At 33.3% G+C, this 26,379-nt stretch overlaps 3 protein-coding genes across 4 annotated transcripts in view; all 3 read left to right on the forward strand.

Moving 5' to 3' along the window:
* LOC144563204 (uncharacterized) overlaps positions 1–26,379 on the forward strand; it is a 93,997-nt gene that overhangs the window by 50,984 nt on the left and 16,634 nt on the right. The window lies entirely within an intron of this gene.
* LOC144563260 (RING/FYVE/PHD zinc finger superfamily protein) lies at positions 10,187–15,309 on the forward strand. Its single transcript, XM_078312708.1, has 6 exons — positions 10,187–10,506; positions 11,088–11,173; positions 11,362–11,508; positions 11,924–12,047; positions 13,518–13,804; positions 14,993–15,309. Exons 1-6 carry the CDS (start codon positions 10,296–10,298, stop codon positions 15,083–15,085), a joined length of 948 nt encoding a protein of 315 aa, XP_078168834.1. The 5' UTR covers positions 10,187–10,295; the 3' UTR covers positions 15,086–15,309.
* LOC144563258 (DNAse I-like superfamily protein) lies at positions 17,374–24,555 on the forward strand. 2 transcript variants are annotated; one of them, XM_078312707.1, is made up of 16 exons: positions 17,374–17,532; positions 17,664–17,934; positions 18,016–18,282; positions 18,672–18,835; positions 19,338–19,403; positions 19,815–19,867; positions 20,110–20,191; positions 20,509–20,558; positions 20,926–20,998; positions 21,218–21,310; positions 21,659–21,691; positions 21,798–21,889; positions 22,245–23,169; positions 23,249–23,334; positions 23,689–23,773; positions 24,154–24,555. In XM_078312707.1, exons 1-16 carry the CDS (start codon positions 17,491–17,493, stop codon positions 24,208–24,210), a joined length of 2,439 nt encoding a protein of 812 aa, XP_078168833.1. In that variant the 5' UTR covers positions 17,374–17,490; the 3' UTR covers positions 24,211–24,555. The 2 variants fall into 2 exon arrangements, with proteins under 2 accessions (XP_078168833.1, XP_078168832.1); XM_078312706.1 differs by having other exon boundaries at positions 17,664–18,282.

The raw sequence follows: 26,379 nt of genomic DNA on the forward strand, positions 1-26,379 counted from the left end.
AATCTATGTTGATCTGAGGACTAGAATTTACCAGGTGCCGGTCATCCATAATATTTTTACTTAAATCGAATAGTAGAATGTAATCAAAATTAATAGTTTTAAATTGAAATTTGACATGCCAGTAAATAGGGGTGTTTTTCGGTTCGGTTCAGTTGAACTAGACAAATTAAAGTTATAATACAATATCAAAAATAGAACCGATTTAATATTGCAACTGAACTAAAGTTTTATTTCGATTTGTTCATTTTAAATCGAAATATATTAATTTTTTATTTAAAGCAATTGATTTATAATAAACCGAAGTATATTAAAAAATAAATTAAAGTATTTAAAGTAATTGATTAAGAAATAAATCAGGACGGTTCGGATTAAATTCATAATATATAAAAGTTCAGTCGGTTTAGTTATTTTGATTTTGAAAATTTTCAAACCAAACCGAACTGAAGTTACAATTTGGTTTTAAAAAGCAAACCGAACCAAACTGAAGTTACAATTTGGTTTTAAAAGTACCGAAAAAAACTAAACCGTTTGATCTAAACTAATTCAGTTCAGTTCAAAACCGAATCAACCGGATCCAATGAACACCCTACCGGTAAAGATGAAGAGAAATATTTTTATATGCTGATCGGAACCTTATGATTTAGATATTTATTCATTAAAAAAATTATATTAGTTAATTTTGACGAGCAGGATTCAAATACATTTATATTTTTTTGTTTTCATTATGTCTTCATTTTAAATGTTAATAAATTAAAATTTAAACTTAAATATCAAAATAGAACTGTTAAATTTGACGTATATTATTCGAGAGTAGTATCATTGCGTGTTATTCGCAAATAAAACGTATTATACTTTTTTTTTTTACATTTTATTCGGTGTTGGGTTCGAAAATGTCCAAAAAAAAAATGAATAAAACAAGAATAATTCGGGAATTTTTCGCAAATCATATTACTATGTTCACCGCGAAGAAAAAAACCCATACTACAACGGATAATGTGACACAAAGAAAATTAACTATCTTTTGCAGATCGAAAAAGAATTCTACTGGAACCCATACTACTCGGTACAATTCTTTATCTATTGCAATTTTGTCATAAATTAATAGGAAGCATTCAGTGCACTCGAATTTTTAATATTTAAAATAGAACTAATTTTAATATTTTTAACGGAACAAATATATAAGAGTTGGATATTATAAACAATAGCACTATCAATCTCTTATCTCAGTCAATGAGAAATATGTTTGCTCCACCGATCTACATAATTAGTGGAACTATTTTACATGAGGAGGGTTCAAATGCCTCCATTTTTTTGTGCCTCCATCATGCCTTCATTTTTTAAAACTTTAATAACTCAAAATTTAAAACTTAAAAGTCAAAATAAAACCGTTGGATATGATCTACGTCATTTTATTTATGCACGTGTAAAAAATTATGACATTTCAATTTTATTTTGATTGTCATCAAGAGCTTGTAAAATATGCATTAATGTGGATGATTTCTAGAAGTTGATTTTTGAACTTATTGATTCACATTAAAACAAAATTGAAATGTCATAATTTTGTATGAGCACATAGAGAAAATAACATAGATCACATCTAACGGTTTTATTTTGACTTTTAAGTTTTAAATTTTGAGTTATTAAAGTTCTAAAAAATGGAGGCATGGTGGAGGCACAAAAAATGGAGGCATTTGAACCCTCCTCATTTTACATAAATTTTGTGAAGTATATTTAGTACCATTTCACAGAAAATGGCTCCAGCAATCCACCGAAACAAAGAATCGATGGAACTATTTTTTATAAAATCCAACTCTGTATTTTTTCCGTTAAAATCATCAAAATTAAAATTAGTTATATTAAAAAAATATATATCAAAATCTCAAATCATCCACGCAGCTGGTAGGGACAGATTTTTTTTTCTTTTACAGAAATTAAGTGTATTTTTAAATTTTTAGCCTTCATAGTTTTTACTTTTTTGGAGGAACTTTTTTTTTTTATATATAAAGAAAGTATAGAATTGAAATAGTAAATTTATTTTACAGATGCGATCTATTTCTATATGGACATAAAATTATGTCATTTTCAAATCTATATTTGTGAACGCACAAAGATAGGTTCGATGCTGAAAATCGGCAGCTTTGACTTGTTTGGAAATCTAATTATACGATGATTTGTTCCGGTTTAAGATTTTAATTAGTCCCACCACTGGAAATAAAATAGCTATATATCATATATATTGCCTATGCGAGAGATCCTTTCAAAGGATGACCAAAGCAGCCATGATCTTAACTGCACGTGCTGCATGTTCGTTTGTAACAGGTTCCGTGTAACTTAGATGGAGGTTGCTTGTTCATTAGTAACAGGTCCAGGTATAATCTAGGTATAATCTATGTTGATCTGAGGACTATAATTTACCAGGTCAATCTATGTTGATCTGAGGACTAGAATTTACCAGGTGCCGGTCATCCAGATTTTTTTTACTCAAATCGAATAGTAGAATGTAATCAAAATTAATAGTTTTAAATTGAAATTTGACATGCCAGTGAATAGGGGTGTTTTTTGGTTCGGTTCGGTTCAGTTGAACTAGACAAATTAAAGTTATAATACAATATCAAAAATAGAACCGATTTAGTATTGCAACTGAACCAAAGTTTTATTTCGATTTGTTCGGTTTAAACCGAAATATATTAATTTTTTATTTAAAGCAATTAATTTATGATAAACCGAAGTATATTAAGAAATAAACTGACTATTAAGAAATAAACTTAAGTATTTAAAGTAATTGATTAAGAAATAAACCGGGACGGTTCGGATCAAATTCATAATATATAAAAGTTCAGTCGGTTTGGTTATTTCGGTTTTGAAAATTTTCAAACCAAACCGAACCAAACTGAAGTTACAATTTGGTTTTAAAAAGTACCGAAAAAAACCGAACCGTTTGATCTAAACTAATTCAGTTCGGTTCAAAACCGAATCAACCGGATCCAATGAACACCCCTACCGGTAAAGATGAAGAGAAATATTTTTATATGCTGATCGGAACCTTATGATTTAGATATTTATTCATTAAAAAAATTAAATTAGCTAATTTTGACGAGCAGGATTCAAATACATTTATATTTTTTGTTTTCATTATGTCTTCATTTTAAATGTTAATAAATTAAAATTTAAACTTAAATATCAAAATAGAACTGTTAAATTTGACGTATATTATTCGAAAGTAATATCATTGCGTGTTATTTGCAAATAAAACGTATTATACTTTTTTTTTACATTTTATCCGGTGTTGGATTCGAAAATGTAAAAAAAAAACAAAAAAAACACGAATAATTTGGGAATTTTTTGCAAATCATATTACTATGTTCACCGTGAAGAAAAAAAACCCATACTACAACGGATAATGTGACACAGAAAATTAACTATCTTTTGCAGATCGAAAAGGAATTCTACTGGAACCCATACTACTCGGTACAGTTCTTTATCTATTGCAATTTTGTCATAAATTAATAGGAAGCATTCAGTGCGCTCAAATTTTTAATATTTAAAATAGAACTAATTTTAATATTTTTAACGGAACAAATATATAAGAGTTGGATATTATAAAAAATAGCACTATCAATCTCTTATCTCAGTCAATGAGAAATATGTTTGCTCCACCGATCTACATAATTGGTGGAGCTATTTTACATGAGGAGGGTTCAAATGCCTTCATTTTTTGTGCCTCCATCATTACTTCATTTTTTAAAACTTTAATAACTCAAAATTTAAAACTTAAAAGTCAAAATAAAACCGTTGGATATGATCTACGTCATTTTATTTATGCACGTGTAAAAAATTATGACATTTCAATTTTATTTTGATTGTCATCAAGAGCTTGTAAAATATGCATTAATGTGGATGATTTCTAGACGTTGATTTTTGAACTTATTGATTCACATTAAAATAAAATTGAAATGTCATAATTTTGTATGAGCAAATAGAGAAAATAACATAGATCACATCTAACGGTTTTATTTTGACTTTTAAGTTTTAAATTTTGAGTTATTAAAGTTCTAAAAAATGGAGGTATGGTGGAGGCACAAAAAATGGAGGCATTTGAACCCTCCTCATTTTACATAAATTTTGTGAAGTATATTTAGTACCATTTCACAGAAAATGGCTCCAGCAATCCACAGAATTAGTGGAGCAAACATGTTTCTCCCTCCACCGAAACAAAGAATCGATAGAACTATTTTTTTTAAAATCCAACTCTGTATTTTTTCCGTTAAAATCATCAAAATTAAAATTAGTTATATTAAAAAAATATATATCAAAATCTCAAATCATCCACGCAACTGGTAGGGACAGATTTTTTTTTCTTTTACAGAAATTAAGTGTATTTTTAAATTTTTAGCCTTCATAGTTTTTACTTTTTTGAAGGAACTTTTTTTTTTATATATAAAGAAAGTATAGAATTGAAATAGTAAATTTATTTTACAGATGCGATCTATTTCTATATGGACATAAAATTATGTCATTTTAAAATCTATATTTGTGAACGCACAAAGATAGATTGGATGCTGAAAATCGGCAGCTTTGACTTGTTTGGAAATCTAATTATACGATGATTTGTTCCGGTTTAAGATTTTAATTAGTCCCACCACTGGAAATAAAATAGCTATATATCATATATATTGCCTATGCGAGAGATCCTTTCAAAGGATGACCAAAGCAGCCATGATCTTAACTGCACGGGCTGCATGTTCGTTTGTAACAGGTTCCGTGTAACTTAGATGGAGGTTGCTTGTTCATTAGTAACAGGTATAATCTAGGTATAATCTATGTTGATCTGAGGACTAGAATTTACCAGGTCAATCTATGTTGATCTGAGGACTAGAATTTACCAGGTGCCGGTCATCCAGATTTTTTTTACTGAAATCGAATAGTAGAATGTAATCAAAATTAATAGTTTTAAATTGAAATTTGACATGCCAGTGAATAGGGGTGTTTTTCGGTTCGGTTCAGTTGAACTAGACAAATTAAAGTTATAATACAATATAAAAAATAGAACCGATTTAGTATTGCAACTGAACTAAAGTTTTATTTCGATTTGTTCGGTTTAAACCGAAATATATTAATTTTTTATTTAAAGCAATTAATTTATAATAAACCGAAGTATATTAAGAAATAAATTGGGTATTAAGAAATAAACTTAAGTATTTAAAGTAATTGATTAAGAAATAAACCGGGACGGTTCGGATCAAATTCATAATATATAAAAGTTCAGTCGGTTTAGTTATTTCGGTTTTGAAAATTTCCAAACCAAACTGAACTGAAGTTACAATTTGGTTTTAAAAAGCAAACCAAACCAAACTGAAGTTACAATTTGGTTTTAAAAAGTACCGAAAAAAACTGAACCGTTTGATCTAAATTAATTCAGTTCAGTTCAAAACTGAATCAACCGGATCCAATGAACACCCCTACCGGTAAAGATGAAGAGAAATATTTTTATATGCTGATCAGAACCTTAAGATTTAGATATTTATTCATTAAAAAAATTAAATTAGCTAATTTTGACGAGCAGGATTCAAATACATTTATATATATATATTTTTTTCATTATGTCTTCATTTTAAAGGTTAATAAATTAAAATTTAAACTTAAATATCAAAATAGAACTGTTAAATTTGACGTATATTATTCGAGAATCGAGAGTAATATCATTGCGTGTTATTTGCAAATAAAACGTATTATACTTTTTTTTACATTTTATTCGGTGTTGGATTCGAAAATGTAAAAAAAAAAACGAATAAAACACGAATAATTCGGGAATTTTTCGCAAATCATATTACTATGTTCACCGTGAAGAAAAAAAAACCCATACTACAACGGATAATGTGACACAAAGAATATTAACTATCTTTTGCCGATCGAAAAGGAATTCTACTGGAACCCATACTACTCGGTACAGTTCTTTATCTATTGCAATTTTGTCATAAATTAATAGTAAGCATTCAGTGAGCTCAAATTTTTAATATTTAAAATAGAACTAATTTTAATATTTTTAACGGAACAAATATATAAGAGTTGGATTTTATAAAAAATAGCACTATCGATCTCTTATCCCAGTCAATGAGAAATATGTTTGCTCCACCGATCCACATAATTGGTGGAGCTATTTTACTTAAATTTTGTGAAGTTTATTTAGTACCATTTCATAGAAAATGGCTCCAGCAATCCACAGAATTAGTGGAGCAAACACATTTCTCCCTCCACCGAAACAAAGAATCGATGAAGCTATTTTTTATAAAATCCAACTCCTCTGTTTTTTTTCCGTTAAAATCATCAAAATTAAAATTAGTTATATTAAAAAGTATATATATCCAAATCCCAAATCATCCCCGCAGTTGGTAGGGACATTTTTTTTCCTTTTTCTTACAGAAATCAAGTTTATTTTTATATTTTTATTGTGTCATCGTAGTTCTTACTTTTTTGGAGAACTTTTTTAATTTTTTTATAAAGGAAGTATAGAATTGTAATAATAAATTTATTTTACAGATGCGATCTGTTTCTATATGGACATAAAATTATGTTATTTCAAATTTATTTTGATGGAAATTTTTTTTTTTTACAAATCAACATGTAGAAATTACTGTATTTTTCTAAGTTTTTTGTGTTAATTAAGACAAAGTTAAAATTCGATAATTTTTTTGTATGTATTCAAAAATAATACAAATCACATCTAATAGTTTTATTTTAATATTTGAGTTTTAAATTTAAACAAGAATTCGTTAACGATGTCCTATATAAGACAATTGCTTTTAAAATGCAGTGCAATTCCAATTTAAATCTCCAATCCGAATAAGAAAAGTTTACTATCATTACAAAGCTATTATATGACAATTTTTTTATGTTTCAGAAAGTTATATCCAGAAACATTTTTTTTTAAATGCGTTTTTGAAACTGTATAGAATGCGTCCGCATTTGCAAATTTATATGTGAACTTATATATACAGTTTAATTTATTTAATTTTATTGTTATACAAGTTAAAATGTTACAAAAAATATAAAAAAAAACATCCACTACAGATTAAAAAATACTACTAAAATTTTGAGTAATAAATTTGATTAATTATAATCAAAACACATTACAAAATAAATTACAAAACAGTATTCTAATAAATATTTAATTTTCTACATAACACTGCATATACGACTGCATGAACCTACATAAGCAGCCGCATAGTGCATTATATGCATAATTCACGGCCATTTTTATTAATATCCCTAAAAAAAAAGAAAATTTTAAAAATGCCCCTGTCCCCCAATTTTTATCGAATATGCCCTGACCGCCTGGGCCTGGGGCGGCCCAAATAACCCAGTGAGGCGCCCCCCCCAGTGGCGCCCCATATCACAAGTGAGGCGCCACCCCCTGGGGCGCCTCACTGGTATTTGTTTTTTTTTTTTTTTTTTTTTTTTTTTTTTTTTTTTGAGAAATCTGAGGATTTTGATTTGAATAATTTTGTTGAAAAAAGTGTTGGGTTTATGTGTATGTGTATGTCAAAAAATAAAATATTATGTGTATGTGTATGTGTATGTGTATGCTAAAAAATAAAATATTTGAAGAGTTTTGTGAAGAAAAACAGATTAATCTGGACCGCACATCTTAATGGGTAATTTGACTAATCTGGACCGTCGGTTAAAGAATTTTCATGCAATTGACTTCTCTGAAAATAAAATTCTCCGGGACGTAGCCTCAGACATCGCTCGCAGGGGGCTGCCGCCCCCCTGCCACCCCCCGCATACTCCTACAATCAGGTCACCAAATTTTATATTTTTTGAATTTTTTTTACTATTTTTTTAGATTTATTGAAAATCACTGTTTTTGGATGGTCCCGAATTTTCACATACACATACACATATACACATACACATATACATATACATATATATAAATAATATACGGTTACCAATTTTTTTTTTTTTTTTACTTTTTTTTAAAAACAGAAAATTTTAATATTTTTTATTTTTCTATTGAAAATATACATGAAATTTTTTTTTTAAAAAAAGTAAAAAAAAATAATAATGATGCAACATGGTCCTACGAAAAGGCGTGTAACTTTTGATCCGTCCGTCGGATCGTGCTGAAATTTTGACAGGAGCTCCATAGCCCCAAATCCAAGCTAACTTCGTTTCCAGCTCGATCCGACCGTCGGATGGCTCAGATTCGCGATCCAAGTCTTCCTTTATGGAGTTTTGGACCGTTCTTTATAATTTTAGCGTTTTCAGGGTCTTTTATGTAATTTCTGTTCTTACGGTTGGTATTTAAAAAAAAAAATTGGTAACCGTATATTATTTATGTATATGTATATGTGTATGTGTATATGTGTATGTGTATGTGTATGTGAAAATTCGGGACCATCCAAAAACAGTGATTTTCAATAAATCTAAAAAAATAGTAAAAAAAATTCAAAAAATATAAAATTTGGTGACCTGATTGTAGGAGTATGCGGGGGGTGGCAGGGGGGCGGCAGCCCCCTGCGAGCGATGTCTGAGGCTACGTCCCGGAGAATTTTATTTTCAGAGAAGTCAATTGCATGAAAATTCTTTAACCGACGGTCCAGATTAGTCAAATTACCCATTAAGATGTGCGGTCCAGATTAATCTGTTTTTCTTCACAAAACTCTTCAAATATTTTATTTTTTAGCATACACATACACATACACATACACATACACATAATATTTTATTTTTTGACATACACATACACATAAACCCAACACTTTTTTCAACAAAATTATTCAAATCAAAATCCTCAGATTTCTCAAAAAAAAAAAAAAAAAAAAAAAAAAAAAAACAAATACCAGTGAGGCGCCCCAGGGGGTGGCGCCTCACTTGTGATATGGGGCGCCACTGGGGGGGGCGCCTCACTGGGTTATTTGGGCCGCCCCAGGCCCAGGCGGTCAGGGCATATTCGATAAAAATTGGGGGACAGGGGCATTTTTAAAATTTTCTTTTTTTTTAGGGATATTAATAAAAATGGCCGCATAATTCAGCAGCATATTTTAATTCATATATGAAGAGGGATCCAATTACACTATTTTTATTGAAACTCGATTACACCTTACATTTTTAAAATTTTCAAAATCCAAACAGTTAATCCAAACCGTTTATGGATTTATTAAAATGTGATTGCAAATCAAATTTTTACAATTTTTTGAATCATTTTCGCCTTTGATCATCAAATGAAATGTGAATAACCCTCCTCTCTTTGAAAGAAAGTGCGCTTCTAGTTCTGTGCGTGCTTCAAACAGTTTTCTCCATATTACCATATCTCGAGAGTCAATAATTTTCTATGCGAAACTACTTAACTCAATCACTTGCTGATGCCAATCCATCTTGAACGAAGCTTTATCCTACTAGATGAAGCTCAATGGGGTCCAGAGAAGGTTTTTACTAAGTATTTTACAAAATCATTATTTTCATATCATTGAATTATCTTCAAACACATTTTAATATATGAGGAGGGATCAAGTTACAACAATTTTTGAGTTACAACAAGTATTTTCTACATTTTTAAAGTCTAAATCGTTGATCCAAACCATTAGATGTGATCTCTACAATAAAATGTGTTTGGAGACCAAATTTTATAATTTTTGAAATTTTTTTACTATTTATTAAGATGGGTACAAAAACTAGTCAAATTCAGATCGTTGAATTTTGTACCCATCTTAATAAATAGTAAAAAATTCCAAAAAATATAAAATTTGGTCTCCAAGCACATTTTATTGTAGAGATCACATCTAACGGTTTGGATCGATAATTTGGACTTTGAAAACGTAAAAAACACTTATTATAACTTGTTATAACTCAAAAATTGTTGTAACTTGATTCCTCTCTTAATATATTTATCATATTGAATAGTTTGAATCAACTATTTAAATTTTAAAAATATAAAATATAACTGAAGTAAAAAAGAAAGAAAAGAATAATCAGATCCCTCCTCTTCATATTTTGTGAGTCCCAAGTTATCATGATCACGTACAATTGACATGATACAAGTCGGCCTTTTAAAGTCTTGCAAAATGCGACTTTCAGACCTGCTCAAACCTTTCGCCATCTCCTGATAAATCCTCCGAAATCATTTTTCCCCTTAAATCCCTCTCTGGACCCTTCTATTATCCAATTTCTTAAATTCCCGAGGTCAATTGCATAAAAATCCTGTTCCATAGTCATCGTTTCAAGAAAGAATTGTTCTCTCCTCATTTCATTACCAGGTTTGTGTTGCTTGTTTCTAGTTTGCTAGATTGATCAAGATGCAGATAGAGCCACCGATGAGTATGGCAATCGTTCGGGAGGATGATCCGAACCCGAAAGATTCGGACCCGCTTCTGGCGAAGAAGGCCGTTAATGAAGAGGCGGAGATGTCTAATGAAGCGGAATCGGGCGAGGTAACAAAGGATGAGGAGATCGAGTCTTCTTCGGCGGCGTGCTGTCGTATTTGCCTCGAGTACGATTCTGAACCAGGTACAGTTTTTTATTTCCTGGTGGATTCTTTTAGGTTGTCAAGACATGAGGCAGCTCCTCTTGCATATATTTGATTTAAATATTAAAAACGTTATGAACCATACTTCAAGACAATGTAAATATTCTCAAATTTTCTCCTTAGTCTTATCTGAGTTGTGCTGAGCTAGGATTATAGTACAGAATTTCAGCACCATACTGGTTAGGTTTATACTGGTGTGGAATGTTCATTTATTAGCCTTTGAAACTACCAGTTTGACCATGGATTTGACCATTTTTTGTGCTTTGTTTTGTTTATCCTGCCTTTCGTGGTGCTTAATTGAATAATTTAGCTGAACTAGGTGCGGACTGAGTTTTTAATAAGTAATCAGGATAATTTTGGCCATCAGGGTAAACTGGAGATCAATTAAGTAACACTTTGGTAAATGGGGGTTAATTACACCTAAAGTGGATGGATCAGGCACATTTTGTTGCTAGTTATTAGGGTAAATTTTTTGGTTATGGTTCAACACTAAAGGAAAAACAGAGTTCAATTATATGCCTGGGAACTACTTTACATAATGCAATTTTGTTATCTGATGTAGGCGATGAATTGATTTCACCGTGCATGTGCAAAGGTACTCAGCAGTTTGTTCATAGGTCCTGTCTCGACCACTGGCGGTCAGTTAAGGTAACAAAACCAATTCCATAAGTAGATTTCAGGAATTGCATTCAGATATTTTGATATCTCTTTGGTTGTATCGGTTTTATTGTGCCAGTGCAGTTCTGTAGGATCCTTTTCTTGGTTGATCTTGGTGCTTAATTGCATACCTAAAGAGTTTTTAGTGGACTGAAGCTTAGCTCAATTTTATGCTACAGGAAGGGTTTGCATTCTCGCATTGCACCACATGCAAGGCGCAATTTCACCTACGTGTTGAGTTTCTTGAAGACTATCCCTGGCGTAAAATTAAGTTTCGCCTATTTGTGGCCCGAGATGTTCTCCTTGTATTCCTCATTGTGCAGACTGTAAGAAGAAACCACATCTCTCTGATATTTTCATGCAATCACAATTCCCTTAGTATGTCCTTTTTCAGTCTTACCTGTTCTACCACTTTTTATCTCTTTGGGTATTTGTGTTTGCCTTTTTCGTGTGGAACTATCGTTGTTTCATTGCCCTGAATGAGATAAGCTGATAATGGATTAAATATAAAGGTTTACCGAGACAAAGATGAATTATTGTTTAGGATTAGAAGGTGTATCAATTTAAAACTGGTGCAATACTTTCTTTTTACCTCAAGGCAAAGTGCTACTAGATGAATTTTGTTATGCTTAAGGTCGTGCCTCTTAGTTGAATACTAAATCTGACCAGAATGGCATGCTCTTTTTGTTATTAATGACAATTGTATATTTAATGAAAGGGTGTTTTTTTTTGTCATTTTAGATCATTGCCTGTCTTGGTGGTGTTGTATATTTCTTAGACCGTGATGGAGACTTCAGAAACAGTTTCAGTGACAGCTGGGACCGGGTTCTCTCAAAGCACCCAGTCCCCTTCTACTATTGCATAGGTTATTTTACTTTTTTTATCTTTCTGCGAGTGATGTGTTATTTTTGTACAATCGGAATGAGAACTTTTAAATTTAAGTTAACGATTTGTCGATCCTAGGTTAAATAATTTAAAAAAAAGCATTATGTATGCCTTAAAAGTACCATACTCTTTGGATCAATTCTTATCAGCTGGAGTGGGCATGGTTTTTGGGTTCAAAGGCGATTAAAAATCTTATTCATGAACTTCATTGTTTGACTACTGAAACCTGAACATATATCCTACAGTCATGTTTCCTAGGTTCACTATTTTGAATTAGGTCCTTGTACTATTTGGGAACAAAGCGTATGAACATGAAAATATAGGAACATGTGGATCCTCATTTAAAAGTTTAGGAACCTTTTTGTGTTCAGTCGAGATAGTGCCTATCAGCTAATCAATTGCTATGTAAGCTTAAACTACAGCAACAAGCCTGGCTGCTCCTTTTGGTAGTATCTTATGGTCTTAACAGGTCTGTTAACCAGATGGTTTAATTACATTTCTTTCTTTTTGAGGACAAACTTAAACTTCATCTAAATTAATTTTTGTGTGTCAGGAGTGTCGAAGTATGTTCTCTATGTTGCCTGGGTTGTTTTCCTTATTATTTAATAGAATTCAGATTTAGAGAGACAGAGAGAGATAGAGATAAGAAGAGAGATAGAGAGAGATGACAGAATGAATCTCTTGATTTCATTAGTAATGGATTGTTACAATAGCCTAGCTTATATAGCCAGCATATTCACACTGTAATCATCTATCAAGTGACAGAACATCAAACAGCTTTCTAACTAACTGTTTGTTCAACTAACTACAACTAACTAACTGTCTGTTTCATTAATTACAATATTAAAACTGCTGCGCCTAATATTATTGCATTTATTGAACAGTGTGGACACTTGTGTCTGCTGTTTTTGCATCCAAAACTTAAGGAACCAATTTACATAAAAAGAAGTTTACTAATTAACAGAACTTTTTCAACGAGTAAAGTTAGGGTGTTCTTAAGTTCACCAAGCTCTCTGGTGAGCATATATAACTCTAAAACCTATCGGATTGACTTCAAATGTCAAATCCAAACCTTTGAAATCGATCTATTGCTACATGTTAAATTTGAAAATTTTCAATTAATTTAATAAAAGGCAAGCGGTAAAAAATGAACGTATTAAAATTAATTTATAAACCTTTTTTTGACCACTTGACTTTGTAGATTCAAAAAATAATAAATTTGGTGTGTAAACGCATAAATCGTGAAGTAGATCGGTTTCAACAGTTTGGATTCATCATTTGAAATCATTACGATAGGTTTTGAAGTTAAGCTTACCAAAGGATTGGTGAGCTTAAAGAACACCCTAGTTCTACTCCTTTTTCAACAATAACAAAAACCCACCTTTAAACAAAACACATAGTCAGTAACCCATGCTATGACATACTAACTTTGGGGCTCTCAAAATTGTAGGTGTGCTGCTGTTCTTCGTGCTTTTGGGGTTCTTTGGGATGATACTGCACTGTTCATCATTCAACAATAACGACCCATGTCTAGCGGGCTGTCGCAACTGCTGCTATGGCTGGGGCATCCTTGACTGCTTCCCGGCCTCCATGGAGGCATGTTTTGCTCTTGTTGTTGTTTTTGTCATCGTCTTTGCCATTCTTGGGATCGCGTATGGGTTTCTGGCTGCAACCATGGCTGTCCAGAGGATCTGGCAGAGTCACTATCATATACTTACAAAGCGTGAGCTTACTAAGGTAAATTAATTTGTGCTTAATCTTCAACTGTCTATTTTATCCTTTGAAAGAGGGAAAGCAAAAGCTGACAGTGTGGAAGCATAGAATAGAAGTTCAGTATACCTGTTTAAGATATTTGCTCATATAGGGCCACATGTGCATGGTGGATGTCATTATGCATATCACTAAATTTTATAAAGCTATTATGTGCAAGCAAAACCCCTGTTCAAGAAGTATGATGTATAAGGTCACGAAATATAGTAGTTCGATAACACTGAATTGCCTATAGTGAAGTCTCTGCTACTTTGCTGCCTTGTTTTCCTGTTTATTTTTTACAGAGCACACACAAGGGAAATAAAAAAAAACTGTGAATTCAAATGCACTTCAAACTTTTATACTTTAGACTAGTTGAGAAAAATATCCTGGCACTTAATGCTTCCATATTAATCTTTTTTACATTTTAATCTCCATGATTACTCAAATTATTACCTGTTAAAATTTGCCCTGTACCCGGGGCGTATCTACATCGAGTGAATTGACTCCCATTCATTTTCAAAATTTCTATGCTTATACATGAATTTCTATATAGTTTAGAGTAAAATGTTATGGGTACTGTAAAACTGATTCCCATACTCAGCATGAAAGTTTTATAAAATTTAACCCGCAATGTGTGTTTGATCCCCATAGCTTGAAAGTCTGGCCCCGCCCCTGCCTGTACCAACCTGGTATGACTCTCTCCTATAGGGAGCTAATCATGAACTCCAAATCATGAGATATTGTCTATGCGCTTTATCCTTGTCTGTTTTGAAAGATGCACAAAGTATCTGTCCTTTCTGTTTATATCAGGTTACGGGGATGATGCGCGGCCAATGTAGATTCTTGTTTTTTATGAGTGGACTAAATAGTTGGTTACTGTTATTTAAGGGGCATAGATCATATATCTGACCTGTGTCTGGGAAGTTCAAATATGTGAAATTGTTCTGAGTTGCTCCTGTGATGAGAATTTTGTGGTGAATTGCACAAGTTTGCTAGTATGGATTTAATGCTTAAAAAAATAACCGTGTGGGCTTAGGTGTAGAGTGTAAACACTGGAATAAATGGCTGTGGTATATTTGCTGCTAATACTTGAGGGTTCACTTATAATGTCCATTTTATAAGACCAAGTACTTGTTACTTAAATTATTGTTGTTATATTTGTGATACTGACAGGAGTATGTGGTTGAAGATCTCCATGGCAGCTATTCGCCTCCAAAAATGGACCCAGAGCATGAGCGGCGCTTGAAGATGCTCCAGCTTCTATAAATATATATGCTTTCAGGCAATAATCTAAAGCTATAAACAACCATTGAGTAATTCTTCTTTGTATAGAACGAAGGCCAGTTAATTAAAAAAGGTCTCAATAGGGCCACTGATAAACATTATTAGTGGATCGTTGTTTTAACTCTTATCCAAATTACGTATGAGTAGATTAAACCCACAAGCTTGGTCCGATGTGTGAATGTATATAGGATAAAAAGCTCACAAAATTCTTGGCTTGCATGTTAATTTTGCCTGTTTTGGGCAGGAACATCTTTTGAAGTTTTCGTAAGACAGAGGCATCTTGATTTCACGAGTTGAATTTAACAAATGATAACAGCTTTCAACAAATTTGGGGGGGGGGGGGGGGGGGGGGGTGGGCTTGTATTCAATTGAAAATGATATTGATCTTAGGTACTGAAACTTGTGCCAATATGAATATAGAGAATGCTTACCTTTCGTTATTTCAGTTTTTGATGGAGCAAATGATTAGATGGATGGAATATTCTGTAAAATGATGGTAAGACGCTGTCACTATTTTCAGTTACCAAGTTATTTAAATTTAAGAATGAATTCGTTAACAACAGCATATGGGGTATTCACATCGATTCGTCTAACGGTACTGCCTTTATTTGAATAAAAAGGTATTTGAATGAAAAAGAACAAAAACAGTGCTGCCTTTACAAAATACCTGTGAATTTTGTACGTAATACAATTTGCCTAGTATATGATTCACAGTTTTTGATAGGTTGCATATTGGATGTGTACAATTTCAAACAAAAAATATGTATAGAGCTAATGTGTTGTATCGTAATAATTTCAAACCATCGAAAGAAAAATAAATATAAAAACTGATAATAAAATTGGGGGGAATTTGTAAATCCAAGAAACAACGTAATCCCCAAAGGAAAGGTTTCAAATATTGAGGCTATGTACTTCGCAATGCGTGGATTGTTCTGTGCATTGAATTCATATCTCCACAATCCACGCATTGAATTCATATCTCTATTTTTAAAGTTTAAATAGTCGATTCGAACCGCTCAATATTATTATCATATGAAAATATACTTGAAGACCAGATTTTATATTTTTTTTTGTAGGTATAAAATCACCACTTTCGAATGGACCATAATTTTTAGATCAAGTGATTTTCTAATTATCTCAAAAAATAGTAAAAAAGTTCAAAAAAATATAAAATTTGGTCTCCAAGTATATTTTCATATGATAATAATATTGAACAGTTCGGATTGACTATTTAGACTTTAAAAATGGAGATATGAATCTAATGCACGGAACGATCCGCAGATTGCAAAGTACCATAGCCTCACTCAAAGAAAAAAATAAGAAAGATATTTTATGTAGGAATAAGATAGTGATTTTTGTAAATTTTTTCAATATATTATTTATGGGTTAAATATGAGAAACTATGAGAATTTTAAGTTTGCATGGAGATACATCCAATAAAAAATTTGGACGAACAAATATAAAATTTGGATGGAGAAATTTTAAATAACAAAAGTTGTGATGGATTTTGTACTGCACATCTAATTATCCTAGAAGAAGGAAACGAACCTCGAAGTAGCCCGCTGCAACAACGGACACAAAAGAATTTCAACAGTCGATCAACGAGCCCCTCCCGCAAAACGAATTCGTATCCTCTGCATTAACTAAAAGGGAATCTTGACCATCCAATATGCTTTAATATTCGTGCAGACTAGATCCTCGCTAATATTAAAGAGCCCCATGTTATAGGCAGAGACCGGATTCACTCCGTTTAAAATCAGACAGTTGAGATTCATTAACTCAAATGATTACCTTTTGAGTTAATGCAGAGGATACACATTCCCACAAAACTGCTTGAAGTCGCATCCTCTGAGATATCTCATATTTTGCGTGACTTTTTGGAGAATCAAAACCGTTGCAATACTTCTGCGCGAATCTCAAAGCTCAAATAATACTGGCCCCCACATTACCCCCGAATAGGCACCTGACACGTCGATCACGCAAAATATGAGACATCTCAGAGGATACGCACTCAAACTGCTCGCCGTCTTGTCGAGTGCGTATCCTCTGAGATATCTCATATTTTGCGTGACCGACGTGTCCGGTGCCTATTCGGGAGTGACGTGGGGGCCAGTATTATTTGAACTTTGAGCTTCGAGCAGAACGTATTGCAACGGTTGTGATTTTCCAAAAAATCACGCAAAATATGAGATATCTCAGAGGATGCGAATTCCGTCTTTTCTCCTGTCCCCGCCCCATCTCTCCATCGTTCTTCCAACTTCCCAGTTCCAACAGAGTCGATTCCAAAAGAGGTGGGAAGGAAATACCAAAAAGTTTTCATATCCATCTGCCGCAGAGGATACGCTTCCCTCCATTTTCACATATGCACTTCATTTATTTTTCCTCTCATGCGCTTCTTCATATCCATGTCTTCTAACCCCGGCTTCAAAGTATTGCCAAACAAAAATTAAATAAATCTATCTACTGATTCACTGATCTCATTTTCCCAATTACATTTCTAAACCCCTTAATTTGATCCTAAAATATCTCTCATTCCCTTTATTTTTCTCTTCATTTTCAGACTTCAGGGAGGGGTGGCAGATGGCACAGGAGCTACAGTGACCGTCCAACTGGACCAACTCAACAACCGTCGCCTCTGACCAATGGGACCCCCAATGCCTCCTCTGAGCCACTCAAGCCCAACTCTCGCCCGGACGGTCCACGTGGACCGCGTCCTTACACCGGCCACTATTATCCGCCGCTGCGGGGACGTGGTCCAGCGTACTCCCATCGACCATCGCCACAGGACTTCCCACATCCCTCCACTCACTTCTACGGCCCACCAGCACCAGGTCCAGGTCCAGGCTATAGCCATCAGCGACCTACTCAATTCTATGGACAAGGTCCCATTTATACGGGTCCAGGAGCACCAGGTCCGGGTCATAGCCATCAGCGACCATCTCAATTCCATGGACAAGGTCCACCATATATGGGGCCACAACCTCAGTTGAATATTCAACAATACTACAATCGGCAATATCCACCTCAGTGGTATAGAATTGGCGCGCCAAATGGCATGTATAGGCAAACAAATGCATCACAACATAAGGAGAAGCACCAACGGCCTGCTGCAGTGAATAAAGTGGCACTCTATAGGAGGAAATGGATGTATCCTCCTTCAAGAGTTCCACCTCAATGTGGTAAATGCATGATTAATATAATATACATGTCAAAGTAGCATGCATTTTGCTAGCCTTCTAACTTGGAAAAAATATGTCAATGTAACATAATTATGTTATTGGTATTGGTCTCTTTCAAGACTTCAATAGTATGACAGATTGTACAGTACTGGCCAGCCAGATATACACCACAAGTTTGGTATCAGTATATTACTGCTGATGTGTTTTGGTATGGACCAAGTAGGAAAAAATATGAAGTAAAAATGTAAAAGGAATTAGTGCCATGTTGATTTTATTTCGTTACCTTATCTTGCAACTGCACTTGTAGATGGTGTTAGAGTAATTATCTATATATTTTTTAATGTTTGTTATCTTCTCTTGCACTGCGCTTGAATGTTTGTTTATGTTAGAGAGGTTTCGACTGCTTTCATACAACATCCTTGCTGACTACCTAGCAATAGAGCACTCAAAGCTTTATTCTCATTTACCGTTTGATATGTTGAGCTGGCAGTGGCGCATGAACAATCTACTTTTCGAGTTTCAGTTGTGGTCTCCTGATGTGTTGTGCCTCCAGGTACTCTCTCTCTCTTTCATTTGTTTTCTTCTTTTATTTTTGAAGGTCATTTGGTTTCTTCTAACATTCAGTGAATCAGGGAATTCAATTTTCATTGCAGTTTCTGTTTATTATTTTCTTAGTTTATTTTTTAATCGAGACTGTTTGAAAGCTTTTCTATGTTTAAATATCAAGAATTGTTCAAATAAGCCTCTAACAGATATATTCAAAACTGGTAAAATGCTGTACCAAGGAGATCATCAAATGCCGTTGTGCAATGGAAGATAATTTCTGAAGTTTTGGCTAGAAAAGTCAAAATCAGCAGATTCAAACTCAATCCTCCTTCAATAATGGAAGAAGGGTATGTTTTTAGATAATATCTGAAATGGCAGCTGATGATGCTTAAAGCCTCACACGGTGATGGTCTAGAGGAAGTACTTGAGTGTTGAATTTAGACAGATTGTATAAAGGGTGCAATTTTGAGAACTGAGAAGTATAAATTAATGTGTCCATTTTATTACAGGAAGTTGATAGATTCCCTGATTTGCAAACCGTGTTGGAAAGTCGAGGGTATAGTGGTATCTGGAAGGTAATGTTTATTTATGTTACATCTTAAACACTAATAATTTCATGCACACCCTATAATTTCTTATCCCATGTACATAGAGGATAAACAGATTTATTATTGCACTTGGTAAAATCTGGTCCAGTAAGAACCAGCCTACGACAATAGTGGTGCAGAACCAATATTTGCCATAACTTTTTAGGCTCTTGTGGTGTTTAACTGCATGATCAAGGGTTTATCATATGAACGGAAGGGTTAACTGAGCCTTATTTGAATTTTATTGTGGTCAATTGCTGAAATTTTGGGAATATTTAATATATATTTTGTCTGTTCTAAATATTAGGAATTTCAGCATACCACTCATTGCAATTCTTGATATGTATGCTCACTTTCAGGCTCATTTTCCATCTAGATGTTAATGTAATACACTTGCAGATTCGCACTGGAAATGCCATTGATGGATGTGCAATCTTTTGGAGAACAAATAGGTTTTTCCTCACTAATTCCCTCATTTGAGCACACACAATTAACCGATTGAGTCTTAATATAAAGCACTTCTACAATTAAGCCATATAAGCATCATATGCTCCCATGTCACGACAATATGTGAATTTCTAATTTTCTGGACCTGATAAGAGAAGTATGTTTTGATTCATGGAAAGCTTTTGACCTTGTTGTGGAACTTCACCTTTAACCATATTTTATTTCTTCTTTTGTTTATGGTACTCAGGTTCAAGTTGCTGCATCATGAGTACATTGAGTTTAGGCCACTTGGGCTTAGAGATAATGTTGCTCAGATTTGTGTTTTGGAGGTACTTTAGATTGACTTGATTATATATACTTGCCAGATTCAGTATCTGAGTGCTTTCTTTTTAATTTGCACTATCCTATCATAAATGAAGGCTGCAGAATGTATCTTATTTCCTAAAATCATTCTTATGAGGTTAATGCAAGTTTTGATTGAGTTTGGGCAATGCCATAGTACTTGAGCTACAATCTAGAACTGTATTGATGTTGCAAAAACATAGATAATTCGGCCTTTTCACTTTTTATTTTTCTCTCTTTTAGGTTACTAATTGCCAGTTCCCCTAATATCATTTTCTTTCATATATTTCCTTTTTGTGAACAGTCAGTAGTCCAGAGGACCTCTGAAAATGATTCCACTTCAACAGGAACTAGGTATTTCAATCTTTTGGTGGTTTGATCACTCTTTGCTTTCTTCCTCATCCTGGGTGGTGCTTATTTAGCAAAAATGTTGGCAGTAAAATTGAGGCTAAGTTGAGTGTACTTAATATTCAAGGTTAATCGAGGCAAAATGGTTGGAAAGCTGTAGATACAAAATGTTAATTCTGGCTGATTGCTATTAAATTTGGCCAATTGAATTTTCTTTCAGGATGATTGTTTAGTCCTAGTTGATTGAGATAAAGTTTTACCATGTTTTAGTTGCAATGCTGAGGAGTTAATGGAGCCTCAATTGGTCATAATTGAATATTCTTCTAGTTTTTACCATATTTGCTAATATGCTACTATAACTGCTTGATTTTAGCTCCAGTCGAGTTGTTGTGTGCAATATTCATGTTCTCTTCAATCCAAAGAGAGGAGATATCAAGCTCGGCCAGGTATGGCATCTTTCCCCACAAACCGTATAAAGCACCTTTGTTTATTTATTTAAATTTCTTTTTTTAAGAGATGAATTTGTTATGTTCCATTAAAGGAAACTAAATTGCAAGCAACTCTAAGACTAAATTTAAATTAGACCCTCTTACCATAAATGATACACACTTCTAATTTTGTTTTTTTTTATATATTTTTTAATATGCTGGTTAGATGTTTGTCAGGTTAGAACTCTTATCGACCAAGCCCTCACCGTTTCAAAGGGCTGGGGTGATGCTCCAGTTGTTCTTTGTGGAGATTTTAACGCCACACCAAATGTAAGCTTTCTTTGGATTAGTTTGGCTGTTCAATTAGGCTTAGTTTGCAGCATTTTCATGAGTTCTTATTCTTGCTAACTAACAGCAAATCTTTTGACTGTCCACAAATAGCATCAAATATCAAAGCGGTGGCCAAGTAAAGCAGATGTTAAATAAAATGTTCCTGATTTTTTCAAACTGATATATGTTAGTTGCTCTATGAGCAATTCATTTAAATTCCATACCCAATATAAATTTGTTAATGCTTCATGGAATGTGCAGGCTAGTTGCTTGATCACAAGAATGCATAAAAAAGATAATTGATTCTAGCATTAGCAATGAATATACTGACATCTTTTTCATATCCAGAGCCCATTGTATAAATTTATATTGGAGCAAAAGGTACAAAACCTCTCTGCAATTTTTCCATTTGATTATTCCAGATCAGTTGTTTAAGGCATCCATTTGGCACTAATTTTGTTTTATTCTATTTCTCAAATATGCTCAGTTGGATTTGTCAGGGCTTGCCCGAAGTCAGATATCAGGACAAGAAACTGGTAATGCCTTAGCAAGTGTGCCAGGCAACCATAAATTTCCCAGGTATTTAACTAGTTCTGTACTGCTTTACATACAGCAAGGATTACAGTTGCATCCCCAAAATATGCCAAGTCCCAGTTAACCCAATTGCCAGTGTTGGTTCATTTGACACTAACTTGTTTTGTAATTAAGCTTTATTTTATCCATTTCAGCTCTATTTGGCTCACTTGAACTCAATTGAGCCTCCTTTTAACCTTAATTGTGTAAAAAGCACAAAACAAATTAGAAAAAGGAAAACGATAAATTATCGTCAGACTTGTTGAAGAAGTGTACTTCACCAGTTTGGTTCTGTAATCATGTAATAATTAATACTATTCTCTAGAAGTACCTGATTTGACAGAAGAACTTTCAACTGCAGGTCAAGTTTTTCAATTGATACCATGAATGGAAACAGAGAGAGTATTGACCAAAATGCTGGTACTGGTAGTGGTACTAGTGCTCGCACCACCTCGAGTTCTCCAATTCATTCAAAAGATCCAGATGTAACTAAAGGAGTGCAGTCAAGTGAGAAGGAAGGTTTAACTCTAAGCACAGAATCAGATGCCACAGAAATTTCAGATTCAATAGGAAATGATCACGTGGTTGAACCTATTCAAGAAGCAATTGTACCTCTGAGCATGGATTTTGTTGCAGCTCAAGGATTGCAAAAATTGGGCAATGATAGCAGTGGTGTTATTTCTTCAAATTACAAAGACCCTCTGATTGAAAAGTTGCATCTTGGAGAAGTCAATCAGTCTAAGTCCTTGGTAGAAGATAATGATAATGTCAAGGATGATTTCATAAATACTACTGATTCTATTGCTGTTATCGTGAAACAACCGGAGGAAACCCATATTCAGAAGAAAAACGAAACAATATGCACAGATATTGATGCAAGCCAGGAATCACAAAAACCTGAATACACTGCTACATCTACCAATTCTGCTGGTAAAAATTCAGATTCTGGAGAAATCAGCCAGGCTGAAACCTTGCGAGGTGATTACGAGATTTTCAAGGGCAATTGTGTAATTGACAGTGCTGATGAGGAGAATCCTGAACCCAATTTCCTGAGCGAGCTCCAGGGAACCCAGGATGAGTTTGGGTTTAAATGGACGCAGGATGAGTTTGCATCTGAGATGAATAACTCACCTGAAATTATAGGAGGTTCTTCAAACAGTTACCCACCATATAACTATGATCCCTACAAATGGACCCCTGATGAGATAAAAGCTGCCACTGGAAGTGAAGACTGCACTTTTGTTGAACACGGCTTGAAACTTAGAAGTGTCTATACAGATGTGGAGGCATGCATTATTATCTTATTTTTCCATGTTAAGCTTCATTGCATATAAGAATTAAGAAAATCATGCATAATCTGTGCAGGATCATGACGGTACAAAAGGATCCCATGGAGAACCTGAAGCCACTTCCTATAATCAGAATTTTCTTGGCACAGTTGATTATACATGGTAACTTTTTACTAATGCTCCTTAGTAATTGTGTTTTTCTAAGTATTATGTCAAGGATCTTTCGAGCTGGTGCCGGTGTGTAATGGTTCATTGCGGCCTTATATCCATTTTTTTTTGGTGACTAGCTTGATTTGTGTGTAACTGTTGAACTGGGGGTAAAATGTTACTAAATTTGGTGAAATTTTGGCTAAACTGTGTTCTTGATTCTGGTAAATTGTGCTATTGTAGTTGCATGGAGCAAATCTGATTTAGACAATTTTTAGCATGAGCACTATACTGGAGATCCTTCTGGTGAAGGAAAAACAGATTTTCTGTTTCACCTTTTTTAACTGCAAGTTGCTTGAAATATTGTAGGCGTTCTGAAGGTCTCAAGACAGTGAGGGTGTTGGATACAATACCTAAACATATTTTACAAGAAACAAAAGGATTTCCGACGAAGGTACTGATATTTTTGCACAACATGACAGGAATTCTTCTTCTTCTTATTTTCTATGAAAATCTCCTGTGCTCTTTTTTGACATGAAAAATATCTATACACCACTAGAATTATCATTTCTTTTCTTTTCCTTTTCTTGTGAGAGGGCAGGGTTGGAGGCTGGAGGGTAGTTTGGTCATGTTATTTGTTCTCTTTTTCAAAATAAAAACTACCCAGCCTACATTTTAATCCACAGAGGGGTAGTTTGGTCCTCTGCTTAAAGCAAGTATGGGAAACATTCATATATTTTCTAGTCATACACGACATTTCCCATTATTCAAGGACACATATAACTTATGTGACATGCACAGGTATATTCTAAATGCAGCTTTATTTTTATGCAGAAATGGGGCAGTGATCATATTGCCTTGGTTTGTGAATTGGCATTTACAAATAAATAGAATTGGAGGATTGGCATGGACTCTGCTACTATTCTTTCAACAGAGATGGATGGGGTTTGTGCAATTTTTATCAGACAGTTTGGATCAGTTATTGATGGATGGCTCCCATGAAAATCCATAGTCCTGCTAACATGATTTAAGATAGCAGCAGACGCTGACCCTATGACATGATCAATTTGTGATCAATAAATTTTAGTACTTTGTTTGTCTTGGGAAGAAAAAGGGAACAATTTTTCGTTCTTTTACAAAATTGTTCTTCGCATGGAAGTTGTTAAGCTGTTGAGGATCACAGCTACTTGTCCTTTTAGTAATACTATAATCAACTTATTATGGTAAATTTGCAAAGGGTAATACTATAATCAACTAGGGTGTCAACGGGTACGATACGAGTCAGGTGGAGACATTTTCAGACCTATACTAATTATTATAACGAAAAAAAATATGTGCCCTTACCTGTCTTTTTTAATACGGTACGGATCGGTAAGCGGATAAAAAGTGTCATTAATATCTTAATTTGTGTTTTAGATATAATAGTTTTAAAACAAGAAAAAAGAAAATAATAATAATGAATAGAACTAATTTGTATTAGGAAAATTTAATAAAATACACAACTTCAGCGTCTGATATATCATCTTTATACAAATATATATCTATATATATAATTTTATTTTTTTAAATTATCTTATAAGATAATGGGTAAACTAACAAAAAAATCATTACTTGTATCCTATAAGCTGATGAAGAAAAATCTTACTCTTACTGTGTCTTCAAATACGATACTGATCGGATAAACGATTAATTTATTAATTAAGCAAAAATCGAATCAAATATGAACGAGCTGCGAGTTACGAATTTTAACTTCGGTGCTGATTAACAGTTCAGTTTGTAGCAGGTGAGGTCATATCCTCATTTTTCTTCAAATCGAAGAATAGCTAAAATAATTAACGAACTTAATAGGTGTGTTGATGTTTTCAATTTGATAATTTATAGAATATTTGTAGGGAGATTGATGAGTAATTGTTTGAATATTCAGTTTTCAATCGAAAGTTAGCTAAAATAATGTGGAAATATATAATTAATAGCTTTCTCAAGTAAAGAAAAGTTGAATGTGCTCTTCAAATAAAAACAACGTGATTTTGAACATGAACTTCAAGTTTATGTCAGGAACGAAATCATAAATATGTAGGTAGATGGGGACACTTGCCCCTCCAGCTGTTTAATACATCTAAAAAATATGTATCTAAAATTATACTTTTAAATATAATTAATATAAATTATACGTTCTTTATGAAACGTTAATTTCTTCAAAGTCCAAACAATCGATTCAACCCGCTCAAAATAATAATCTCTATATAATTTTTTACTTTCAAACCAAATTTTATAATTTTTACTATTTTTTTTTATAAAGATCCTCTTCTATTTTCTTAAAAAGAAAAACACTATTCATGAATTATTTCCTATTACTATATCTTTTGACATAAAACGATGATCATTTTTTTCTTAATATAATCTAAATCAATGACAGATGATGGCAATTAAGAAGTTTTAGCAGACATCACGAACCAAAATCATTAAAGGTAAACCCATTTGGATGCATGGTTACATTTATCTATAAGAAAAAAATAAAAACAAAAAAATGCAGAACAAAAATTGTTACCAACATACAAAAGTTATTACAGAATATAAAACTGAAAACAAAAATATGAAAGTAAGGTACCTAGAAAAAATTGAGTATGATCCAAGTCAAATTGATCACACCAGGCGGACCAGTACTCAACATCTTAGAAATATTGTCCTCTAGCTAACATATGCCAATTTCATTGGTTATTCTTGTCGGAAACAATCCGATATTCCATTTTGTGAAATAAATGAAATTTCTTTTTATTCTCTCATCATCAAAATGACTCGACGATATGGAGAAGGCATTACCATTGTAATGTAGAAATATCATATTTTCACCAATGTTGTTGATCTTGATCCAACGGGGAGGGGTGATTTCTTCGTCGAGCTTGTATACTTCAAAAAATATTTGCTCGAGTTGACTGGATACGTGAGAATGCTTCACAATTCCGAGCAAATCATCTTTAAATTGAATTAAACAAGAAAACTTAGGTACATCATCGGAAAATGCTATATCGATCACTTTGTGTTAACCTTCCAGTTGAGTCA

The sequence above is a fragment of the Carex rostrata genome, chromosome 12 (genome assembly GCF_964058835.1).
Source record: "Carex rostrata chromosome 12, lpCarRost1.2, whole genome shotgun sequence".
NCBI lineage: Eukaryota > Viridiplantae > Streptophyta > Magnoliopsida > Poales > Cyperaceae > Carex > Carex rostrata.